General features: G+C 33.5%; 3 protein-coding genes across 3 annotated transcripts; 1 reads left to right on the top strand and 2 right to left on the bottom strand.

Annotated features, from left to right (window-relative positions):
- Positions 1 to 1,333: 1,333 nt before the first annotated feature.
- On the bottom strand, positions 1,334 to 3,460 carry LOC120145002 (adenylate kinase 4-like). The gene is made up of 6 exons (XM_039158917.1): positions 3,291 to 3,460; positions 2,821 to 2,966; positions 2,613 to 2,732; positions 2,370 to 2,537; positions 1,808 to 1,897; positions 1,334 to 1,642 (listed from the first exon to the last, which is right to left on the bottom strand). Exons 1-6 carry the CDS (start codon positions 3,400 to 3,402, stop codon positions 1,541 to 1,543), a joined length of 738 nt encoding a protein of 245 aa, XP_039014848.1. The 5' UTR covers positions 3,403 to 3,460; the 3' UTR covers positions 1,334 to 1,540.
- Positions 3,461 to 9,198: 5,738 nt separating this feature from the next.
- Positions 9,199 to 10,044, top strand: LOC120145430 (B3 domain-containing protein At5g24050-like). The gene has a single exon (XM_039159256.1). The coding sequence runs from the start codon at positions 9,199 to 9,201 to the stop codon at positions 10,042 to 10,044; it is 846 nt and encodes a 281-aa protein (XP_039015187.1).
- Positions 10,045 to 13,071: 3,027 nt separating this feature from the next.
- On the bottom strand, positions 13,072 to 17,145 carry LOC120145527 (trihelix transcription factor GT-1-like). Its single transcript, XM_039159353.1, has 5 exons — positions 16,306 to 17,145; positions 15,366 to 15,404; positions 14,240 to 14,371; positions 13,826 to 14,050; positions 13,072 to 13,525 (listed from the first exon to the last, which is right to left on the bottom strand). Exons 1-5 carry the CDS (start codon positions 16,874 to 16,876, stop codon positions 13,323 to 13,325), a joined length of 1,170 nt encoding a protein of 389 aa, XP_039015284.1. The 5' UTR covers positions 16,877 to 17,145; the 3' UTR covers positions 13,072 to 13,322.
- Positions 17,146 to 18,516: the final 1,371 nt, after the last annotated feature.

The raw sequence follows: 18,516 nt of genomic DNA on the forward strand, positions 1-18,516 counted from the left end.
TATTCGGTTTCGGTTTCGGTTTAAATATTGAAAAACCGTTTATTTCGGTTCGATTCAATTTTTAGTAAAAAACCGAACCGAACCGAACCGAATACACCCCTAGTTTTATATGGTATTAGCCTCATATTTTTAGGCTATGTAAAATAGGTCTGTAAAAAAATTTATTTAACTTTTGAGTTTTTTTAATAATAATAATAATAATAATAATAATAATAATAATAGTAATAATAATCGAAAAATGGTAATTACATCATATAAATTAAATCCTTCGCATTTTAAAAATTTATATGTTTCTATTATTTTCTTTGTATGATAACAATTTAAAGGAAATTTGTAGTTACTTTATAATAGAGTACAGTTATTCAACTATTACTTTTATTCTATAGACAATTGATTTGGTATTATCACAAAAAAATTAAATTAATAAAATTTTAAACATAAATAGTTAAATTTAGTGAATTATTTTAAATTAAGACCAAATCAATAGAATATATAAATTTTAAGGACTGAAATTGTTACACCTGGTAGAAAAAAATATATTTTAATTTTAACGACAAAATAACCTACATTTAATAATATTTTTAATTAATTGATTAAATTATAACTTTAAAAGATTGAACACATAAATGAGTGACTTAGATTGTATATTTACCATAATTGATATTTTAATAGTATGCACTTTTTTTCCTTTGCTTAAGTTTAGGGAGATTTTTTTAATGAGACACCTATTAATGTTTGTATTACATGTTCTTATTAATAAACATTTTACCTTTAAAAAATTATTCTCTAAACTTTTGAATTATTTTTGTTTTGGTCACTTTAAATTATTTTATTATTATTTTGGTATGATATGATATTTTTTTATTATTATTTAATATAAAAATAACTTAAAATATAAAATAAAAATAGAAAGTGATCGTCCACTGTTCGTCGGGTTCAACGTCACTGTCGACGATCGTAGATGATGGTCGTTTTGTCGTAGATTTCATCGCTTGTTTCGTCTCGACCCCTTAAGTCCGAATTCGATCTTCATTTTGTCAAGACATGCTCCAATCAGATCAAAAATGAGAAATTTGAAACGTCTTAGATAATGGTCGTTTGGGCCTAGATTTCATGGGTCACTTAATCTCGACCCTCATGTGTCCGAATCCAAACTCCATTGTGTCGAAATATTCCCCGAAGTCCACGAATAGGAGATCGAAAATGAAGAAACTGAAATATTTCAGTCGATATTTACAGGTTTTGAGATATTTTCCATTAAAACAACTACCAGGTTCGAACTTGGGGTCGAGACGAAACAACCCATTATTTTCCACTAAAATTGCAGTCATGCTGAAAAAAAATAAGAAAATTTTCACTTCAATGTTACCAACAAACCTGTAGTACACCATTATTTTGTTGCAAAAAAACCTCTTGGACTCACAAAGCCAGCAAAATGCTCATTAACGAAACGTAAACTCCGGTTTTCCGGCAATGTGTCGGATTGATTTGAAACGGTTTACAAAGTTTTGGAGAAAAGTGAGAGATGAAGGATCAAGTCCTATGAAGAAAGGGCTTTTTGGACCTCCGAAGTGACCTCTTTTGCGGGTTTCTCTGCAGGAAGATTGGCTAGAATACCTTTGCTTCCGTAATAATCGATAACCTGCACATTGCCAACCGGTCAGGCTTCGTTTATAAGATCATCATGCGAAATGAAGAAACGGAAAACATGAAATCGAATAAATGGAGCTCGAAGGCCATTTACTAATCAGTCGATGAATTGCGATGACAAGAATTCTAATATGTTACACGAAGGAAACAAGCTTACCGGTTCGGTCTGTCGATGGAAAGCCTCCAGCCTTGACTTGAGAACTGCTGGGGTATCATCTTTTCTTTGAATCAAAGGCTCCCCAGTGACCTTCAGTGAAAACAGTAAGAACAGAACGAGATAAAAGGATGCAAAAATCCAGAGCTCGAGACACTGGCAGTAGAAATACATCACAACGTACGAACCGATACCACGATCGAACATGAAATTTCGAATGTTTACGTTTTAAAGTGAGCAGATCTATGATGATGTTTCTTAGGTCCAGTACAGTAAAGGAACAAGCAGAGCATTGAGAGTGCATCATCATATCTCAAAACAACAACCATACAATCTGCAGAACCATCTTATATATCATATATGCAATGAAAATTCTCGTAATCTTAATCGATATGAACATGATATTGATGAAGGTAAATTGCCTAGCATCAATCTTTATAAATAAGGCATAAACAAGAACTCTAACGATGTCGATGAAAGTCACAGTCCATGTATTCTAATGTGATAGAGTTTGCAGATTCATTCAGTATCAATAACCATTTAACTATAGAAAAAGGAAACATACATCGTCAACACCGGGGACTTTGGGAGGCGCGAATTTCGTGTGGTAGGTTCGGCCACTAGAAGGATTAATCCAACGACCGGTGATCCTCTCCTCCAATACGGCATCATCGATCGCAAAGTTCAACACCTTGTCGATCTTAGTTCCCTGCTTCCGAAGCATCTCATCAAGCTGTATATCAAAAATAACAAAAGATTGTTAAAGATGACAGACCAAAAGAGCAAATCAAAGCCAAATAAACATTACCTTCTGTGCCTGAACCACAGTCCTGGGGAAACCATCCAAGATGAAACCTTTTTGGCATGAGGGTTTCTTCATGGCTTCATCAATAATCCCAACCACCAAATCATCAGAGACAAGTTCACCCTAACATCAAACATTTACAATTACACGGATAATCAACAATCCGAAACTCGAAGCTCGAAATCCTATGGGGGAAAGAAAGGATTTTTACCTTATCCATAGCTTCTTTGGCCTTAACACCTAGAGGTGTCTTGGCAGCAACAGCAGCTCTCAACATATCACCAGTGGCTAAATGGCACAAGCAGTACTCATCCTTAATCATGGGTGATTGTGTACCCTTTCCGGATCCAGGGGGTCCTGCACTTCATTAAAGGGACAACAATCGATATCGGATCGAATCCAAGCCGAAGACTCGATACAAATCCTTTATCACTCTACCAATGATTCAAAGAGATCGTAAAGCATTGTAGTTCTATACAAATTTGTAAACTTCAGAGCCTTACACAAAATTAATTAAAGACAGGCTCCAACTTTGAACAAATTGTGATTAAACCAGATCTAAAGCAAACAAATAAAAGTGTCCAAACTCTAAAATGATCATAAATTGAATGAAACATACTGCAAAATCCAGCTGAATTGTAAACCAAAGACAAAAAGAAAAAAGAAAAGCAAGAAACGAACCGATGAGAACGAGGCGTTTGTCGGGCTTTGAGGAGCACTTGAAACGGCGGAGCAATTCGGTCATGATATCACCGGAAGGAACATCGTCCAAAGCGACAGCAGAACCCGCCATTTTTCTTGCCGGAAATAATATGTAATGAAATCAAACTATAAGAACACCAAAAAACCTAACCGAAAGAGTATATGAAGAGAAGAAAGGAAGGTAGGTGGGAACCGGTAAAGATGTTGTTTTTGGACTTTCAAATGTTCTGATAAAATTTTATCATTAGTCCCTATATTATGCATAACTTTACAAATTTAATCTCTAAAACATGTGCATAGTAAGATCTAATAGAGGATTTTGATCTAACAAATTTAACGATAGTTTGGGTCAGGGATGAAATTTCAAAACTTCAAAATTATAGGGATTTAAAATGATGAAATTGGAGTATTGGAATTAAATACGTTGCTTAGACATATAGGGACTAATAACATAATTTAAACTTTTAAGTTTTGGTAAAAGTTTGACGTTGTACGTGGACGTTGGATCACACACTGACTCTGACTATCTGTCGTTTCTCTTCTCCATCTTTCCCAATGTTTACGTTTTATATGTTGGATAAACTGAGAGTTTAATACTTAAATTATTAATTTTAGTTTATTTTAGTATATAAATTTTAAATTTTTTAAAATTAAACTTAATGTTTAGTTTTTATTTCATTTTAGTATCCGTTAAAAGTTTAACGTTAAATTTTAGGTACTAAATACGTTAAATTTTTAACGACGGGTACTAAAATGAAACAGAAATTAAATTTTAGGTATGAATTTAAAAAAAATTAAAAGTTTAAATACTAAAACATATCAAAATTGATAATTTAAATACTAAGTACGTAGTTTACCCTTATATTTCCCCTTCTTTTTGTCAATGTTATACTCTGCTATGGATCTATACGGGTCGGGCAAATCGGTCAATTAGACTTAGTCCGGTTTAGTAGTGGATTCATCAAAAATTAAAAATTAAAATATATATTATAGCATGAATAAACTTATGTTAATGGTTGAAGGAATTTATGTTGTTTCTCTAGGTCACGGGTTCGAGCACTAACAGCTGCAATAAGGTGATTGAGTGTCCAATATCAATTGGATGAGGGTATTTTACTCTTTTATATATAAAAATAAAAGAGTAAAATACATCATTCTTTACTTAACTTTACTCTTTCTTATTTTACTCATTGTACTTTTAATTTTTTTTCAACTTACTCATTAAACTTTCGAATTGCTCATGTTTTGCTTACTCTGAATTATTTTATTATTTTTTTGATATGATGTGATATTTTTTTATTATTATTTTATACAAAAATAATGTAAAATATAAAATTAAAATAGAAAGTGATCGTCCACCATTCATTGACATTGGACGTCACCATTGACGATCATAGATGGCGACTGTCCTATCCTAGATTTCATTCGTCCATTTGTCTCGAACCCCCAAGGTTGAATTCGACCTCCATTTTATCGAAACATGTTCTGAATTTGGTCAAAAATGAAAAAAAATAGAACACCAACTACCATCGACCGTCGTAAATGGTGGTCGTTTGGTCTCAAATTTCATAGATCGTTTTATCTCGACCATCATGTCCGAATCCAACCTTTATTTTGTCGAAACATGCTCTAAAGTCCACGAATAGGATATCAAAAAAGAGGAAACTGAAATGTTTCATTCGAGTTTTGGGACATTTTCCAGTGAAACAACCAATATATTCAAACTCAGGGCGTCGAGATAAAGCGACCCACAAAATTTAGGACCAAATAATTGTAGGCCATGAAGACCGACAGTGGGTGATGATTATTATTGTAAAGCCCCGATTTTCGGTTAGTAGTTTTGGGTAAAAACCGAGTGAATTAAAATGGGCTAAGAAAGTTATTTAAAAGCTTTAGGCCAATTCATGGCTATTTTGGTTTGGGCTTGAGCCCAACAAGGTTTAAAAAGGGTGTTTTTTATTTGAACACCAAAGGAGAAGGACTAGGAATGCAATTTTCCCTAGCTTGGTCAAAAGGTTGATTTCTTTTAATTTCTGGGTGAAGTCACGACAGATTAAAAAACCAAAATAGGAAGAAGCTCTTCCATTATGTATTCCTTCATCATTGTCTTCTTCCTCCCTTTCAAACTCTCTCATTATTCTCCTTGAGCCCAAGTTAAAGGTGGGGACTTGTTGCTCAATGTCTCCACTCTGAAATTGTGAAGGTAAGATATGAAATCACCTCTCTAAGAGCTTCATTTTGAGCTCTAAACTTTGTAGTTTATCCATGGAAGCTTGAGTGAGAGTTTAGTGGGGTTTTGAGTTCTATATCCCCTTAGGACTCCAAATCCATTTTGGAAGCTTAAAGACCCTATGTACAACCTTCTTAGATCCTTAAATGAGTTTATAACCCACCTCTTTTATGTTTCTAGTGAGAGAAGAAGATGAAAGCTCCAAGGGAAAAGGCAAGGAGAATGAAGTGTTTGGGTGTTTTTACAACTCTTAAGAGTGAGGTAATACATTTCTAACTTTCCCATATTGCTTGTAGATCAAAATGTTAAGCTTTGATGCATGTTGTGTGTTTAAGCCTTTGTTTGCACTTAGATGAGGTTTAAGGCATGAATTTGTTGTGTATTTTAAAGATATGTAGTGATTTTATAACACTCAAACGTTCATCTTGTCCTTAGAAATAATTGTATGGAAGTTGGTAACTCAAATAGGCATGTCCCGACGAACTAGTAATTTTTCCAGAATGATCGATCCCTTACCAAAAAGGATCGATCCCAAACTCTCTGTTGTGCAATGGATCGATCCCTTTTCAAAAGGATCGATCCCTCGAGAGAAATGATCAATCCATTTTCAAAAAGATCAATCTCTCGGGAAAAAAGGATCGATCCCTTCGTTATTTTGTCGATGGGAAAAGATGGAAATTTATTCAGTAGAGGTCTAAAGTATTATGAAATGTTGTTTTGGTTTCAGCATGTTTGAATGAGTTCAGTTTGGTCCATTAATTGAATTACCCAATTACTTAAACCCTAAATCCAAAAACTAATGATAATGATCAAACTCGACTAATTACTTAACAACGTGAGCGTCTACGTGTATAAAATATCTGGATATATCCAATCTAGTGTTTGGGCACTTTAAATGCTAGTTGGATGTTGTGTCGATGCTATGTGACTCAAACACATCCCAAGTACTCTAGAGGAGTATACTAGTCGAGTAAGGGTTGATGCTTCGTGACCCAAACTTAACCTGAGTGTTAAGGAGATACTGTTGCTAGGTGACCCAGGACTTCCTTAAGTGTTGTAAGTAAAGATGGGTGTGAGTTTTGCGATGGTGTGTGACCCTGAACTACACCATGATACTTACTATCTTCTTGAGTGTTGCATTTGCTCATAATTATATTGTATCATGCTTATATATGTTGGGCGCATGTAGTACAACTTGGTTATTTTTTGTGGCATTGAGCTTGTGAACTCATCATATGGAATGAGTTTCAGTGCGCATGTTAGTAGGTACCAACTGAGGAGCTCTTCGACGGACTTGGATTCCAGACTTGACTTCTTCATACTACATTTCGAGAATTTTAGAGGGCATGTACTGTCATAGACCCTTATTTAAATTTTAGTCATAACTCTATATTTCGATTACTAATATTTTTGGAGACTTATGTCGAGAGCTCACCCGTATTAAACACTTATATTTCGTATTTGTCTGGTAACTAAATTTTATGGATGGTAGCTTCATGAAACGTTTTAAAAAAATGGTTAGCTACTCTTGTGGTTCTGTGTGATATCGTAATTCAATGACCTTCGGGTCGAATTGGATTAAGATGTTACAATTATAAATCTTTTTAAATTTAAAAATAACAAAATATTATTTTATTATTTATTTTAAATTATTTTTATATTTTAATATTGAAAAATGACATGTTATACCAAAATAATAATAATAATAAAATAATTTAGAGTAACCTAAACATGAACAATAAGAAAGTTCAGTGAATAAATTGAAAACAATTTGAAAGTATAATAAGTAAAATAAGAGAGAAAATAACATTCAGTGAGGAATTGTATAGTTTACTCATTAGAAAACTTTATAACCTAAAATCCAAAAAAAATTCCATTCAAATTTTTTTATTAATATTAGAAGCAATTATAATTATTATAGTCACTATTTTAATATTATTTTTTGTCTTAAGAAATATTTTCTTTAAATATATATACAAATATTTTCCCACTAAATTAAATTTGGCAACTTTCACATAGATACATTTTTCATATATACATTTAAATTTCACTATCATTATTTTTAAAAACAATTATACTATCATTATAGAAGTTTAACTCTCATATTTAAAACATTTCCCATAGGTACATATAAATTAAATCCTTCGCATTTTAAAAATTTATATGTTCCTATTATTTTCTTTGTATGATAAACCTAATTTGTAGTTACTTTATAATAGAGTATAATTATTAGACACATTTGGTTTGATATTATCATAAAAAAAATTAAATCAATAAAATTTTAAATATAAATAATTAAATTCAATTTATTTTAATTAATCAATAGAATATATTTTTTTAAATTAATCAATAGAATATATAAATTTTAATTACTGAAATTATTATGATAAAACAAAAATCTAATTTAATTTTCACGGTAAAGTAACATACCTGCAGGGGCGGAGTTTAGTAAGGGCCCAAAGGAGATCGATCCCTGTTAAAATTTATATATTTGATATAATTTTGTTCTAATAGTATTTTGGTTAATGTAAAAATAAATATTTAAATTAAAAAATATAAGAATTTATTGAATATTTAATTAAGTAAGGACCGAACTAAAGAAGGATAATCCTATGTTCTCAAAAATTTTGGTCTAATAACAATTTAGGTCATTGTAAGTTTAAATATTAGACAAATTAGGTGTTATCTTGTGAATTTTGAGTTTTTTTTTTTATATAAATTTAGGGTGAGTACAAGGTAATATATGTACAAAGACTCTCAACTATTTAACAATGAAAGTTCAACCCCTACATGTGCAGTGAGACCTCAATGATAACAACAATCCTTTAATCACTGAAGTCGTTCGGTTCGTGCATAATTTTAAGTTTGAATACTTAATAAGTCTATATTTTTTTAAAATAGTCCAATATTTTGGCCCTATCAATATTTAGTTCTAGCTTCGTCACTGCCTACCTGTAACAATATTTTAATTAATAAACTAAATTATAACTTTAAAAGATTGAACAGATAAATGAGTGACTTAGAGACCTTAATTGATATTACTGTTCCTCATAAACACTACATGCTGGGTATAATCCACATTCCATCACCTTCTGAGCATATATATACGTCTTTTCTCATCTAAAAAAACCGTAATGCATATTTTCACACAAATAACTCATAGCTTCATGAGATAATCTGGAAAGGAAGCACATAAACCAATGTCTTAACCTAACCATTTATGATCTCTCACAATTATAATATTAATTGGAAGATGACTTAAATGTCTGAATTACCCTTGGGCTATTGGGTTTTTGTTGGGCATTTTTATTATCTTTGTATCAACGGGTCCGGATTAGCCTGTTTTAAGAATGAAACCGACTCAAGCAGCTAACGGTCATCTTAAGCATGTTTACTTCTTTGCCCCTTTGCCGCCTTTCTCTGCCCGCCCTTGAATGAAATGAACTCCTACTAGAATTAGTAAGCCTCTGCTCGACGTTCATAATTCAAAACAAAAGTACTCTTCTCTCAAGAAACAAAATACTTTTAACTCAAGAAAGTTTTTTTCTATTTATACCCATACTCCATTGGAAGAACGAAACAAAATCTTAATTTGTTCTAGCTACTGAGTTGTAATTTACAAGAAAAGAATTTGTTGCAATTACACAGAAAAGAAGTATGGTTGAACTCCTGAGTCGTAATGATTTTAAGCACATTGATCCCAATGGAGATCCTTTCGAATGGTTGCTTCAAATAGCCAAATTTGAGGGAGAGAAACTGCAGGAAAACCATGATCATGGCCGTTCCAATGGTTTCGAATACAATGCACAGCTACCTGAGTTTCTTTGCAAGAAAGAAAGCATGGGGTTCGAAAAAAATGGTGGGAAGAAATCAAAACGCAAGTTGAAAGAAGAAGATGGTGATGGAGATTGGGGAAGTGGACTGAAACCCAAGTTGAAGAGACCCAAGAAACAGAAACCCCAATCCTCAATCCCAACACCCGACATGCCGGACACATTCAAACGGCACATACTTGAAGATGGTGGTCGAGAACGAGGAAGTGAACTGAAATCCAAGTTGAAGAGAAGCAAGAAACAGAAACCCTCTTCTCCAATCCCAACACCCGACGTGCCGGACAGATTCAAACGGTACATACTTGAAGACATGGGTGGTTCTGGTTTGGTTCTAGTCATTCAAAAGACCCTCTTTTTCTCCGACGTTAATCATACCGCCAGCCGTTTCTCCGTACCCTTCTCGCAAGTCAAAAGCCACGACTTTCTGACGAAAACAGAGGCTGATGACTTGGCTCACAAGAAACCGATGCAAGTGTGCTTCTTGGATCCATCGATGGAGAAAACTACCATGACTTTTAACAGGTGGAATATGAGGAAAAACTCACTCTACGTGATGATCGAATCGTGGAACTCGGTAGTGGAGAGCAACAAACTCAAGAAGGGCGAGATTGTGCAACTCTGGTCTTTCCGGGTGAATTCAGAGCTATGCTTCGCATTAGTCAGAATCTAAGATCCAACACCAAGGTTAACAAGTATATGTGTAGGCTTCTGTTACTTTTTCTTTCTAAAATCAAGAATGTTTGGTTATTTTAGCCATTGTAGTTATCAGATGTCTACTGCCAAATTAAATGGAGGACTACTGCCTTGCATCAATCCGAATAATAAGCCTTAAGAAAGTGTTATACTAAAGAGAATGAAAGTTATATTTTTTTCTTCTAATCAATTTGCAAAAACATACAATATAGCATAAGGACGTGTATGAATGTGACAGTTAGCTGAACAATGAGTCCATGTGTGTAGTATAATGGAGCTTGCAGCTTCACTCGATACCCATAATCATTTAAAAATAGATCAATTCCAAGGTTAGCATTCGTGTTCGTACACTAAGAATAATACATTCTTACACAACACAGTTTTAGTCCTATAATGAGCAATTGCAACATGACTAGATTTCGTGCTGTTCACGGTAAAATTGCAGTTCCCTTGTCCGTGAGCAGAAGGTCGAGAAAAGGATTGTCGAAGATCCCTTCCGACCAGCGCTTTAACGCATTTATCTCGAAAACTTTGCATACTCTCGGTTGCTCGACATCAATAGTTTCGGCTGTGAACCTTACCGCATTTGATGTATCCCAATGCTCATATGAACTGTTTGCCCTTTGGAAAAAAAAGTTGACCACGAACACCTTTGGTACTGCTTGCCGCTTGTTTTTGTAACGGAGATCGCCGTTCTGAACTCTGGTGTTAAAAAGGTTTTTACGTCGGAAACACGGGTTCCGGAATCTTTTGAAGGGAATGCTATAGAGTGGGGTGTGCTGAATGAAGCACGGCTGCTATTGAGCAGAAGAGAAGTACTACAAGTAGTGAGGTTGACTCGGTAGGATTCGATATACATTCGAAGGAGCAGTTTGATCGGCTTGGCGCCTGATGAAGCCCTGTCATTAGAAACGAACGCCGCTAATTACCTTTGTTTTAGTGACGTTTGTTTACATAAATGCCGCTACATATTATGATATATAACAACGTTTGTAGACAAAAATGCCACAAATTTTTATGTCATTAGTGGTGTTTTTTTTAAAAAAAAACACCACAAAAGAGTTGTGTTCTAGTAGCATTTGTTTACAAATACAGCTATGATTAATTAACAACAAGCTTAAAATTTAATTATAACACAAATTATGTAGAAAAATACTTAACAACAAAATAAATTAAAATTTATAAATATTAAAATTAAATGTAATGTAGTTTAAGATTGTTCAATAGAATTTAGTCTAGTTTCTTTCTCTTTCAGTTAAAAAAAATTGTTCACTAAAATAAATAAATAAAAACATTCTTCAAGTAACAATTTTAAACATTAATCTGCAACTTCAATTGATTAATACTCCATCTGATTTCGAGTATTCAATTGGGGAATATAAATTAGCAAAATCACATCAACAATTTATACCAAATAGAGAAGTTAATCATAATTTCCCTTCTTTTCATCTTTCGTCCTCTCTCATTTGATATTGACAGAGAAAGAAAGATAATCGATGGCATTACAAATAAATATCTAAATCCAAGCAAAGGATCGATATGCATTCGATTAAATACCAATATGAATAACAAAACACTTTCACGTGGAGAGACATGTTTAAATTCATCATTCTAATATTCACAATCCTTTTTATGATATTGTATCTAACGAGACGACACTTTGTTTCGAGAGAAACAACATCAAAGGATATTGATAGTCTGTTTGTTCCTGTCGGTGGAGGAAATGCCTTCAAAAGAACTGGACAAAAACAGGTGTCTACAGATACGTTACAGTGAAATATTCGTATAATATTGAAGTATCCAAGGATGGAATTTCAACAAACAAAAACAATATGACAAATTCAGTAGAAGGAAATTTCACTCAGAAGAAGGCCAGCTTTGGTTATGAGGGATATATTCTCATCTTTCACCCGTCCCCTTGGTGACGAGAGTGCATACTGTAACAATATGACAGATTTAGCGGTGAGACGAAGAGGGTATTTAATGGTTGGTGAAATGTCACGTGACAAGAGATTAAAAAAGAGTAAATTACGCATTTAGTGCTTAAATTATCAGTTTTAGTTAAAACTTAAACTTTTAATTTTTTCAAAACTATACCTAATTTTTAGTTTTCATTTCATTTTAGTACCCTCTGTTAAAACTTAATGCATTTAGGACCTAAACTATCAGTTTCGGTCCGTTTCAATACCTAAACTTTTAATTTTTTTAAAAATTTAATGTTAAATTTTGAATGGATACTAAAATGAAACAAAAACTAAAGTTTTTAAGTTGAGTTACTAAAATGAAACAAAAATTTAAACTCTAGGTATGATTTTAAACAATTTGAAAGTTTACGTACCAAAATGAAACAAGACTGATAATTTAGATACTAAACATATAATTTATCTTTTAATATATTTTTAGATTAAATTATCTATTTAATCAATCGTTCGCTCTCTTATTTCTGTTTTGGTAATCAGATTTAACTTTGGACTTTAGGGATGGGTATGAGTCGGGTTTGGGTCAAGTTTTCGGCTAACCCGACCCGACCCAACAATTTTACTTCCTTCATTCGACTCGACCTTACCTGAAAATTATATACTTTTCACCCGATATGAATCCGACCCGATTTTTTTAGATAAATCAATCATTGCAGTGATAAGATTCCATAGCTGATTGATATATAGTTGAAGTTTCTCTATTAGTAGTTGCATTGAAAAAGAAGGCTTCTAAGGTTCTTAATCTGAATAGTTGAAAGTCACGAAAAACAGTTCTACCAAAGAATGATTGTTGACATAATTTTATAAAATATTTTTACAGACTTTTCTATTAAATATAAATTTTAAATTCAACGGATTTTGATATGACCTTATAAGATTAGATTTTTTCTCTAAAAATTAGGTTCGAGATAGACTGAGTTTTGGGACAGCGATAATCGAGTTATGGGGAACACCGGTAGGGCAACCTCTCTCGAACTCATACGATTGAATACATGATGTTGTTTAATAAAAAAAAGTTAAATAAATTCTCAAAAATTGACCACCATTTGTAAACCTTGCTACAAATACACTGTTTTCAACCCAAAAGCATATGTACAATCAAGATGCATATGGTACCGGAGTGAATAACCTAAGAAAACGCTACACAACATGATATTCACAGCAAGAACTATAGGGTTCATGTTTAGTAGGTGATAATCCAAACAACTTAATCCAAGGCAACTTCGTTCTAGACCTCCGAGAGCACTGCACTCGCGCAAGCAAGATGCGCCAGCTTTCAGCTCACGCCTCGATATATAGTATTGGTTTGAAGGTCATCCATGTTGTCGATGTTTCTGTATCCGTCAATCTCCCTGAGACTCGTGAAGCTGCGACGGACCAGATATTCACGGTAATCATCTTCTGTGTAAAACGTCTTTTCCTCCGTGTGGACTGGTATATGATCTGACTCATCGTAGAGGCACACTTTTACAGCCAAACCTGATTGAAGGTATTTGGAAGAAAAAAAAGGTCACCCTGTTATTCTGTTCTTAATGTCTCTTTCATATCAATTGACAACAGACCAGAGGGTGGCTAACTTAGGGCACTCGCATCATCGCATCTTGTGAGGGTTAGACATCCATAAGTTTTACCTTACGTCCTTACTCATGCTTAGTGGATGATTGAAGATTAATACACTCTCCGTAACGGTATCTTTCATCTACTATACTTTTTATGGAACAGCTTACTACAGATTTTTCATGGTCAGAATTTGTCGAGAAGCATGCATGTCGATCTTACCTTCATCAAGATGGAGTGTATAATTTCGTAGAGGCATTTCCCTGTCGAGACTACGAACGACATGGTCTTCATCCTCCAACCAAAATGCACGTTTAGTTCTCAATCTAAAAGCAGATTTAATTGCATCTCTGATGGCTTCAGTGGTACCATCAATACCGATCCTTCGGGTGTAGTCGCCATATTTGACAGTTATAACTCTGCCTCCATATGGCTGACAATCCCCAACTACGAAAGAGGGCGTGAAAGATAAGTAGACATAAATATTACAATCAGAATTAAACTTTTCAGTCAAGACAAGATGGGAGAACCACTTCTCATAATCAAACACTAGAGCACTCGAACATTGTTCTACATGCAAAGCGATCATTTTTTTGGGTAAAATCGGTTCATAAAAAACTCTTAACAGAACCTTACCATTTCCAGGGGTCTCTCTCCAATTCCAAGGAGGAACTCCACTGGCTGCAACTGCATCAGCTGCGGTGATAGCTAGAGGATGCCCTTCATGATCTAAACCTCTTTCAAGATTAAGAGTCGGCCTACCACTAGCTGTTTACCAAATAGCATAAAAAGGAGGAGATGCATAACTTTTTTAAAGTTGAGAAAAAGGCAGCATGGAAATGAAGCGTCTATCCTGAATAAATGCAAGACACACATCACTAGAAAGTGGTTCACTTCAAATCAGGCAGAAATTCTACAACTTAAATGCCGATTCAGTGTGGAAGCACATGAAAACGCACAATTGGTTTTCTTTCCATTGTTTAATTCCCCATTCTAAATATTCCCAATAAATAATAATTCCATTGAGATTGAAAATTAATAGAAGGCGTAAGATTGCAGGCTTATGAACTACAATGATGGATGCACATGCTGTTGAAGTTAAACTGCATCCACTTGTTCAAACGGAAAGTTAAGTGATATATGATGGAATATACTATCGACTCTCTAGAAGTACCAATTGGCGTGTTAGAGATGTTCCATCTGATATAATTTGAACGCTCAACGAAATAAGGATAGTATTATAATAAGAAAGTGACTACCAAAAGGTTTCTATCAGTACATGCCAGTGAGGATAACAAGTATCTATCGGTACATGCTGTTTCACTCTCATATGAACTTATCCTGGGTGGGAGCAGGTGTTATGTAGGGCTCACAGCAAGGCTGATGACACTGTTATCGCAATTAAAAGGTCAAAATTAACAGCAAGTTGAGAATGAGGGTAGAGAAACAAGCAAATCTGTCCACGGATCTTGGCTAAGGATGCTGAAAAGAGAGGTTACCGTATAAAGAAAAAGTTGCAATTCAGTTTAAGTTCCAAAAAGTAAATCCAATTTAACCAATGAACAAAGAGAGGGTGATAAAACCTAAAGGTTCCATGAGAGAAATACAGTTGATGAGATTAATAACATTGCATCCAATAAATTCTATGATTTGCCCATATCAATTTGAGGGATAATATTACAGCAAGCTTATAAAGGAATGAAACAGAGATCAAGTTAAAACAGAAGATAAGCAAGCTCAAATAACAACAGCAACAGCATACCTTCAAGAGGACCAAATGTTATGCCGGTATCCTCAAAACCTGCAAGAGTCCAACCATAACGATGGCAGTTATTAAGGTCGCGATAATAGAAAGAAAGACTTAGTATATGCAGCAATAACCCATCAGGAGAGAAAAAAGGAAGAGAGTAAAAGAGATGGTCATTTAAATATACAAAAGCAAGAGAGAAAAAAACTTATACGCCGCTTTCAAGAAATGATGCAACAGCATGGTATCATGTCTTAAGTAAATACGCCCCATGTAAACCTTGTAAAAGTAGAATGGATGCATTGGAAATTTGATAAAACCAAATAAGAAACAGAGGAATCAATAGACCACATATAGATAATCATCTCTCCCAATATTTAAAGAAACGAGAGAAGCCTGCTGCCTTTATCTTCAAGTTTGCTTCGCATAAAATTCATCATGTTCGGGCGTAGCTTGGCTCATGCTTCAAGCACCTTGAACCCCATATCATATTTTGAATTAACCCCTTTGTTCCTCTAGGCATGACGACTTGAATCAGAAGTAGATACAATAAATGTTAAATATGTTCCTATCTCAAAATTATTTGCAACCAAAGAAACCCCGGCAGTAAAAGAACAAAGTTAATTTCTTTTCTCAACTACAATTCATAATGCCATCTTAAGCCACTTTTACAAAGTAACTTAACAACAAATTCAATTTGGAAAATTACAGGCTTTAGTCCCAAAATAATAAGAAGAAGAAGAAGAAGAAAAGATGAAAATCTAAAGCTAAACATCAGAGCTTACGATGTAAATTCATTACCCATATCACTCAAAAACATATTTTTTTAATCCCAAATAAATGCTTTAAATAGAAAGCCACATCAAACCATAGTAACACCAAACAGCAATGAAATGAATGTTTAAGTTTTTAAATGAAAAAAATAGAGAGCTAAAATCTAGAATTTAGAACATACCCTTATCAGAGAAATGCATGAAGGAATCAAGCTTAGGAGGAGAAGGAGGAGTTGGAGTCTTATAAGCACTCTTCGTCCTCTCCCTTAAAATCTCTTCAATTTCCTTATAATAAGACATCTTAGCTGACCCACTCCCCCTATCTTGATGCTTAGCTTTCTTGAACTCCTTCAACAAGTTCCTCCACTTGTCCGTGCACATAGTCGGGGATCGATCGAACCCTTTGTCCCTCATCTTAGCCGATATCTGCTCCCAGAGGTGCTTGTTCGATTTGGAAGTATTGAAACGGCCGTCCATTTCTCCTCGTAAACCGATGAGGCTTCGGGTTTCGTCTTGGACCCAGGTCTCGGCTCGTTTCTTGGGGGCTTTGATTTCCGGGTCATCGCCGCTGCTTTCACCCAACATCATTTGCTGCTGCTGTTGCTGGAGAGGCTGAGGTTGTTGTTGCTGTTGGTGGTGGAGGTGACGTGGTAAATCCCCATTGGTGGGGACCTCGATGATCATGTCACGAGCCATGGAAGGACCTTCCTCCTTGTATAAATCGATTGGACGAGGCTTCTCCGATAAGTACATGGCAGCTTTGGATCTGAATAGGGAAATGGGTTTCTCTTTTTTTGCTTGTTTTTTAGGGGATTTAAGGCTTTTTAGGAGTTGAAAGAGTGAGGGTTTTGACAAGGGGGAGAAGAAAAACCATGGATTGGATCTAACTTTGATAATGAAATTATCCTTTTTTCTTCCCTTTTTCAGGGTTTTAGTGGATAAAGATTGAAGATGCAGCAGCAGTGAGCGTTGAGTAAAAAAGGCTTAAGGGGTATTTTGCCTTATTTTCTGTCCTTTGAGGCCTTCTGCCGTTGCGTTACCTCTTGGCCTTTAACTCCATCCAAATTAATAATGTTAATTTAATCATTTTAAGTATAACAAAAAGATAAACTATGCATTTAGCTACTTATTTTATTATATTTCTATTTTAGTCACTTAATACTTTTCATTTAATTTTTATTGTATTTCTATTTTAATCACCCAATATTGAAAATTTCTTATTCTATCACCTAATTTCATTTGGGTAGGGTACTATTATGTTTATTATAAATGTAACTTTTCTAACTTATTTTATTTATAACATATAAATTTAAGGGTAAAGTATATAAGTGATTAAATGGTTCTCGATTATAAGATACTACTTTATGAGGTCTTTTTATTATTAAAAGTTATAAAATGGTCATCTAACTATAGAATATTTATTTGTTGAGTCACTCGACTATTAAAAATACAAAATGGTCATTCAACTATTCATTATGTTCCAAACTCGTCCTTTCGCTAAAAAATTAAAGGTATTATGGGTTAAACGTTAATCTGCTAACTGTAATATGATAAAATCTAATCTCAAACGACTATCATATCCCAATCATCATATTGATGTCTAGCTTAGATAATCATCAATTTTTTTTAAAGAAAATGACGAATTTAGAACATAATGAATAGTCAGTGACCAATTTGTAACTTTTAATAGATGATGGACTTAACAAAGTAACATTCTATAATAAAATGATTATTTTATAACTTTTAATAGTGAATGGACTTAATAAAGTAATGACCTATAGTTAGGAGATCATTTGTGTACTTTACCCTAATAAATTTAAACTCTTTACTAAAATTTATTGAACGACCTCAATGATAAAAGAAATTGTTATTCTCCTTAAATATTCTCAACTAGAATAACTACGTCTATAAGATATATTTTGCATTATCAATGAATAAAAAAATTATAAACAAATATTAATTTATACATACCATAAAATATAACTCTTAGGGTGCGTTTGGTTCACGAAATGTAAGATTACCAGTGAGAATGTAAGATTACCAGGGAATATGATTACTGAGAATGTTGTATTTTATGTTTGGTTGGTTTAGCAGAAATGTAAGATTACTGTGTTTGGTTAAAGAAATAAAATATTATTGGAATGCATATTTGACCAAATTATCCTTATTATATATTTGTTTTTTTAACAAGTTGAAAACAATTTATATATTTTCTTAAAAAAAATTTAAATTCATAATATATATATATATATATATATATATTTACAAAATTGAAAATATAAAAAGGTTTAATCTAAGGGTAAAATTTTATTTTAACCCCTAAACTTCATATAAAATTTTAATTATAGATTTTTTTTATAAATCTAAATGGTTTAAGGATAAATTTGTAATTT

Source organism: Hibiscus syriacus, unplaced genomic scaffold (genome assembly GCF_006381635.1).
Source record: "Hibiscus syriacus cultivar Baekdansim isolate YM2019G1 unplaced genomic scaffold, ASM638163v2 tig00110893_pilon, whole genome shotgun sequence".
Classification (NCBI taxonomy): Eukaryota; Viridiplantae; Streptophyta; class Magnoliopsida; order Malvales; family Malvaceae; genus Hibiscus; species Hibiscus syriacus.

Excerpts from the sequence above, each read along its gene's own strand:
- LOC120145002 (XM_039158917.1), bottom strand. The coding sequence starts at position 3,402 with ATGGCGGGTTCTGCTGTCGCTTTGGACGATGTTCCTTCCGGTGATATC. Across the intron at positions 2,967-3,290 it reads CAAACGCCTCGTTCTCATCG|GACCCCCTGGATCCGGAAAG; the intron begins GTTCGTTTCTTG and ends AATGAAGTGCAG. Across the intron at positions 1,643-1,807 it reads TCCATCGACAGACCGAACCG|GTTATCGATTATTACGGAAG; the intron begins GTAAGCTTGTTT and ends GGCAATGTGCAG.
- LOC120145430 (XM_039159256.1), top strand. The coding sequence starts at position 9,199 with ATGGTTGAACTCCTGAGTCGTAATGATTTTAAGCACATTGATCCCAAT.
- LOC120145527 (XM_039159353.1), bottom strand. The coding sequence starts at position 16,876 with ATGTACTTATCGGAGAAGCCTCGTCCAATCGATTTATACAAGGAGGAA. Across the intron at positions 15,405-16,305 it reads CATGCATTTCTCTGATAAGG|GTTTTGAGGATACCGGCATA; the intron begins GTATGTTCTAAA and ends GGACTCTTGCAG. Across the intron at positions 14,372-15,365 it reads AACATTTGGTCCTCTTGAAG|CTAGTGGTAGGCCGACTCTT; the intron begins GTATGCTGTTGC and ends TTTGGTAAACAG.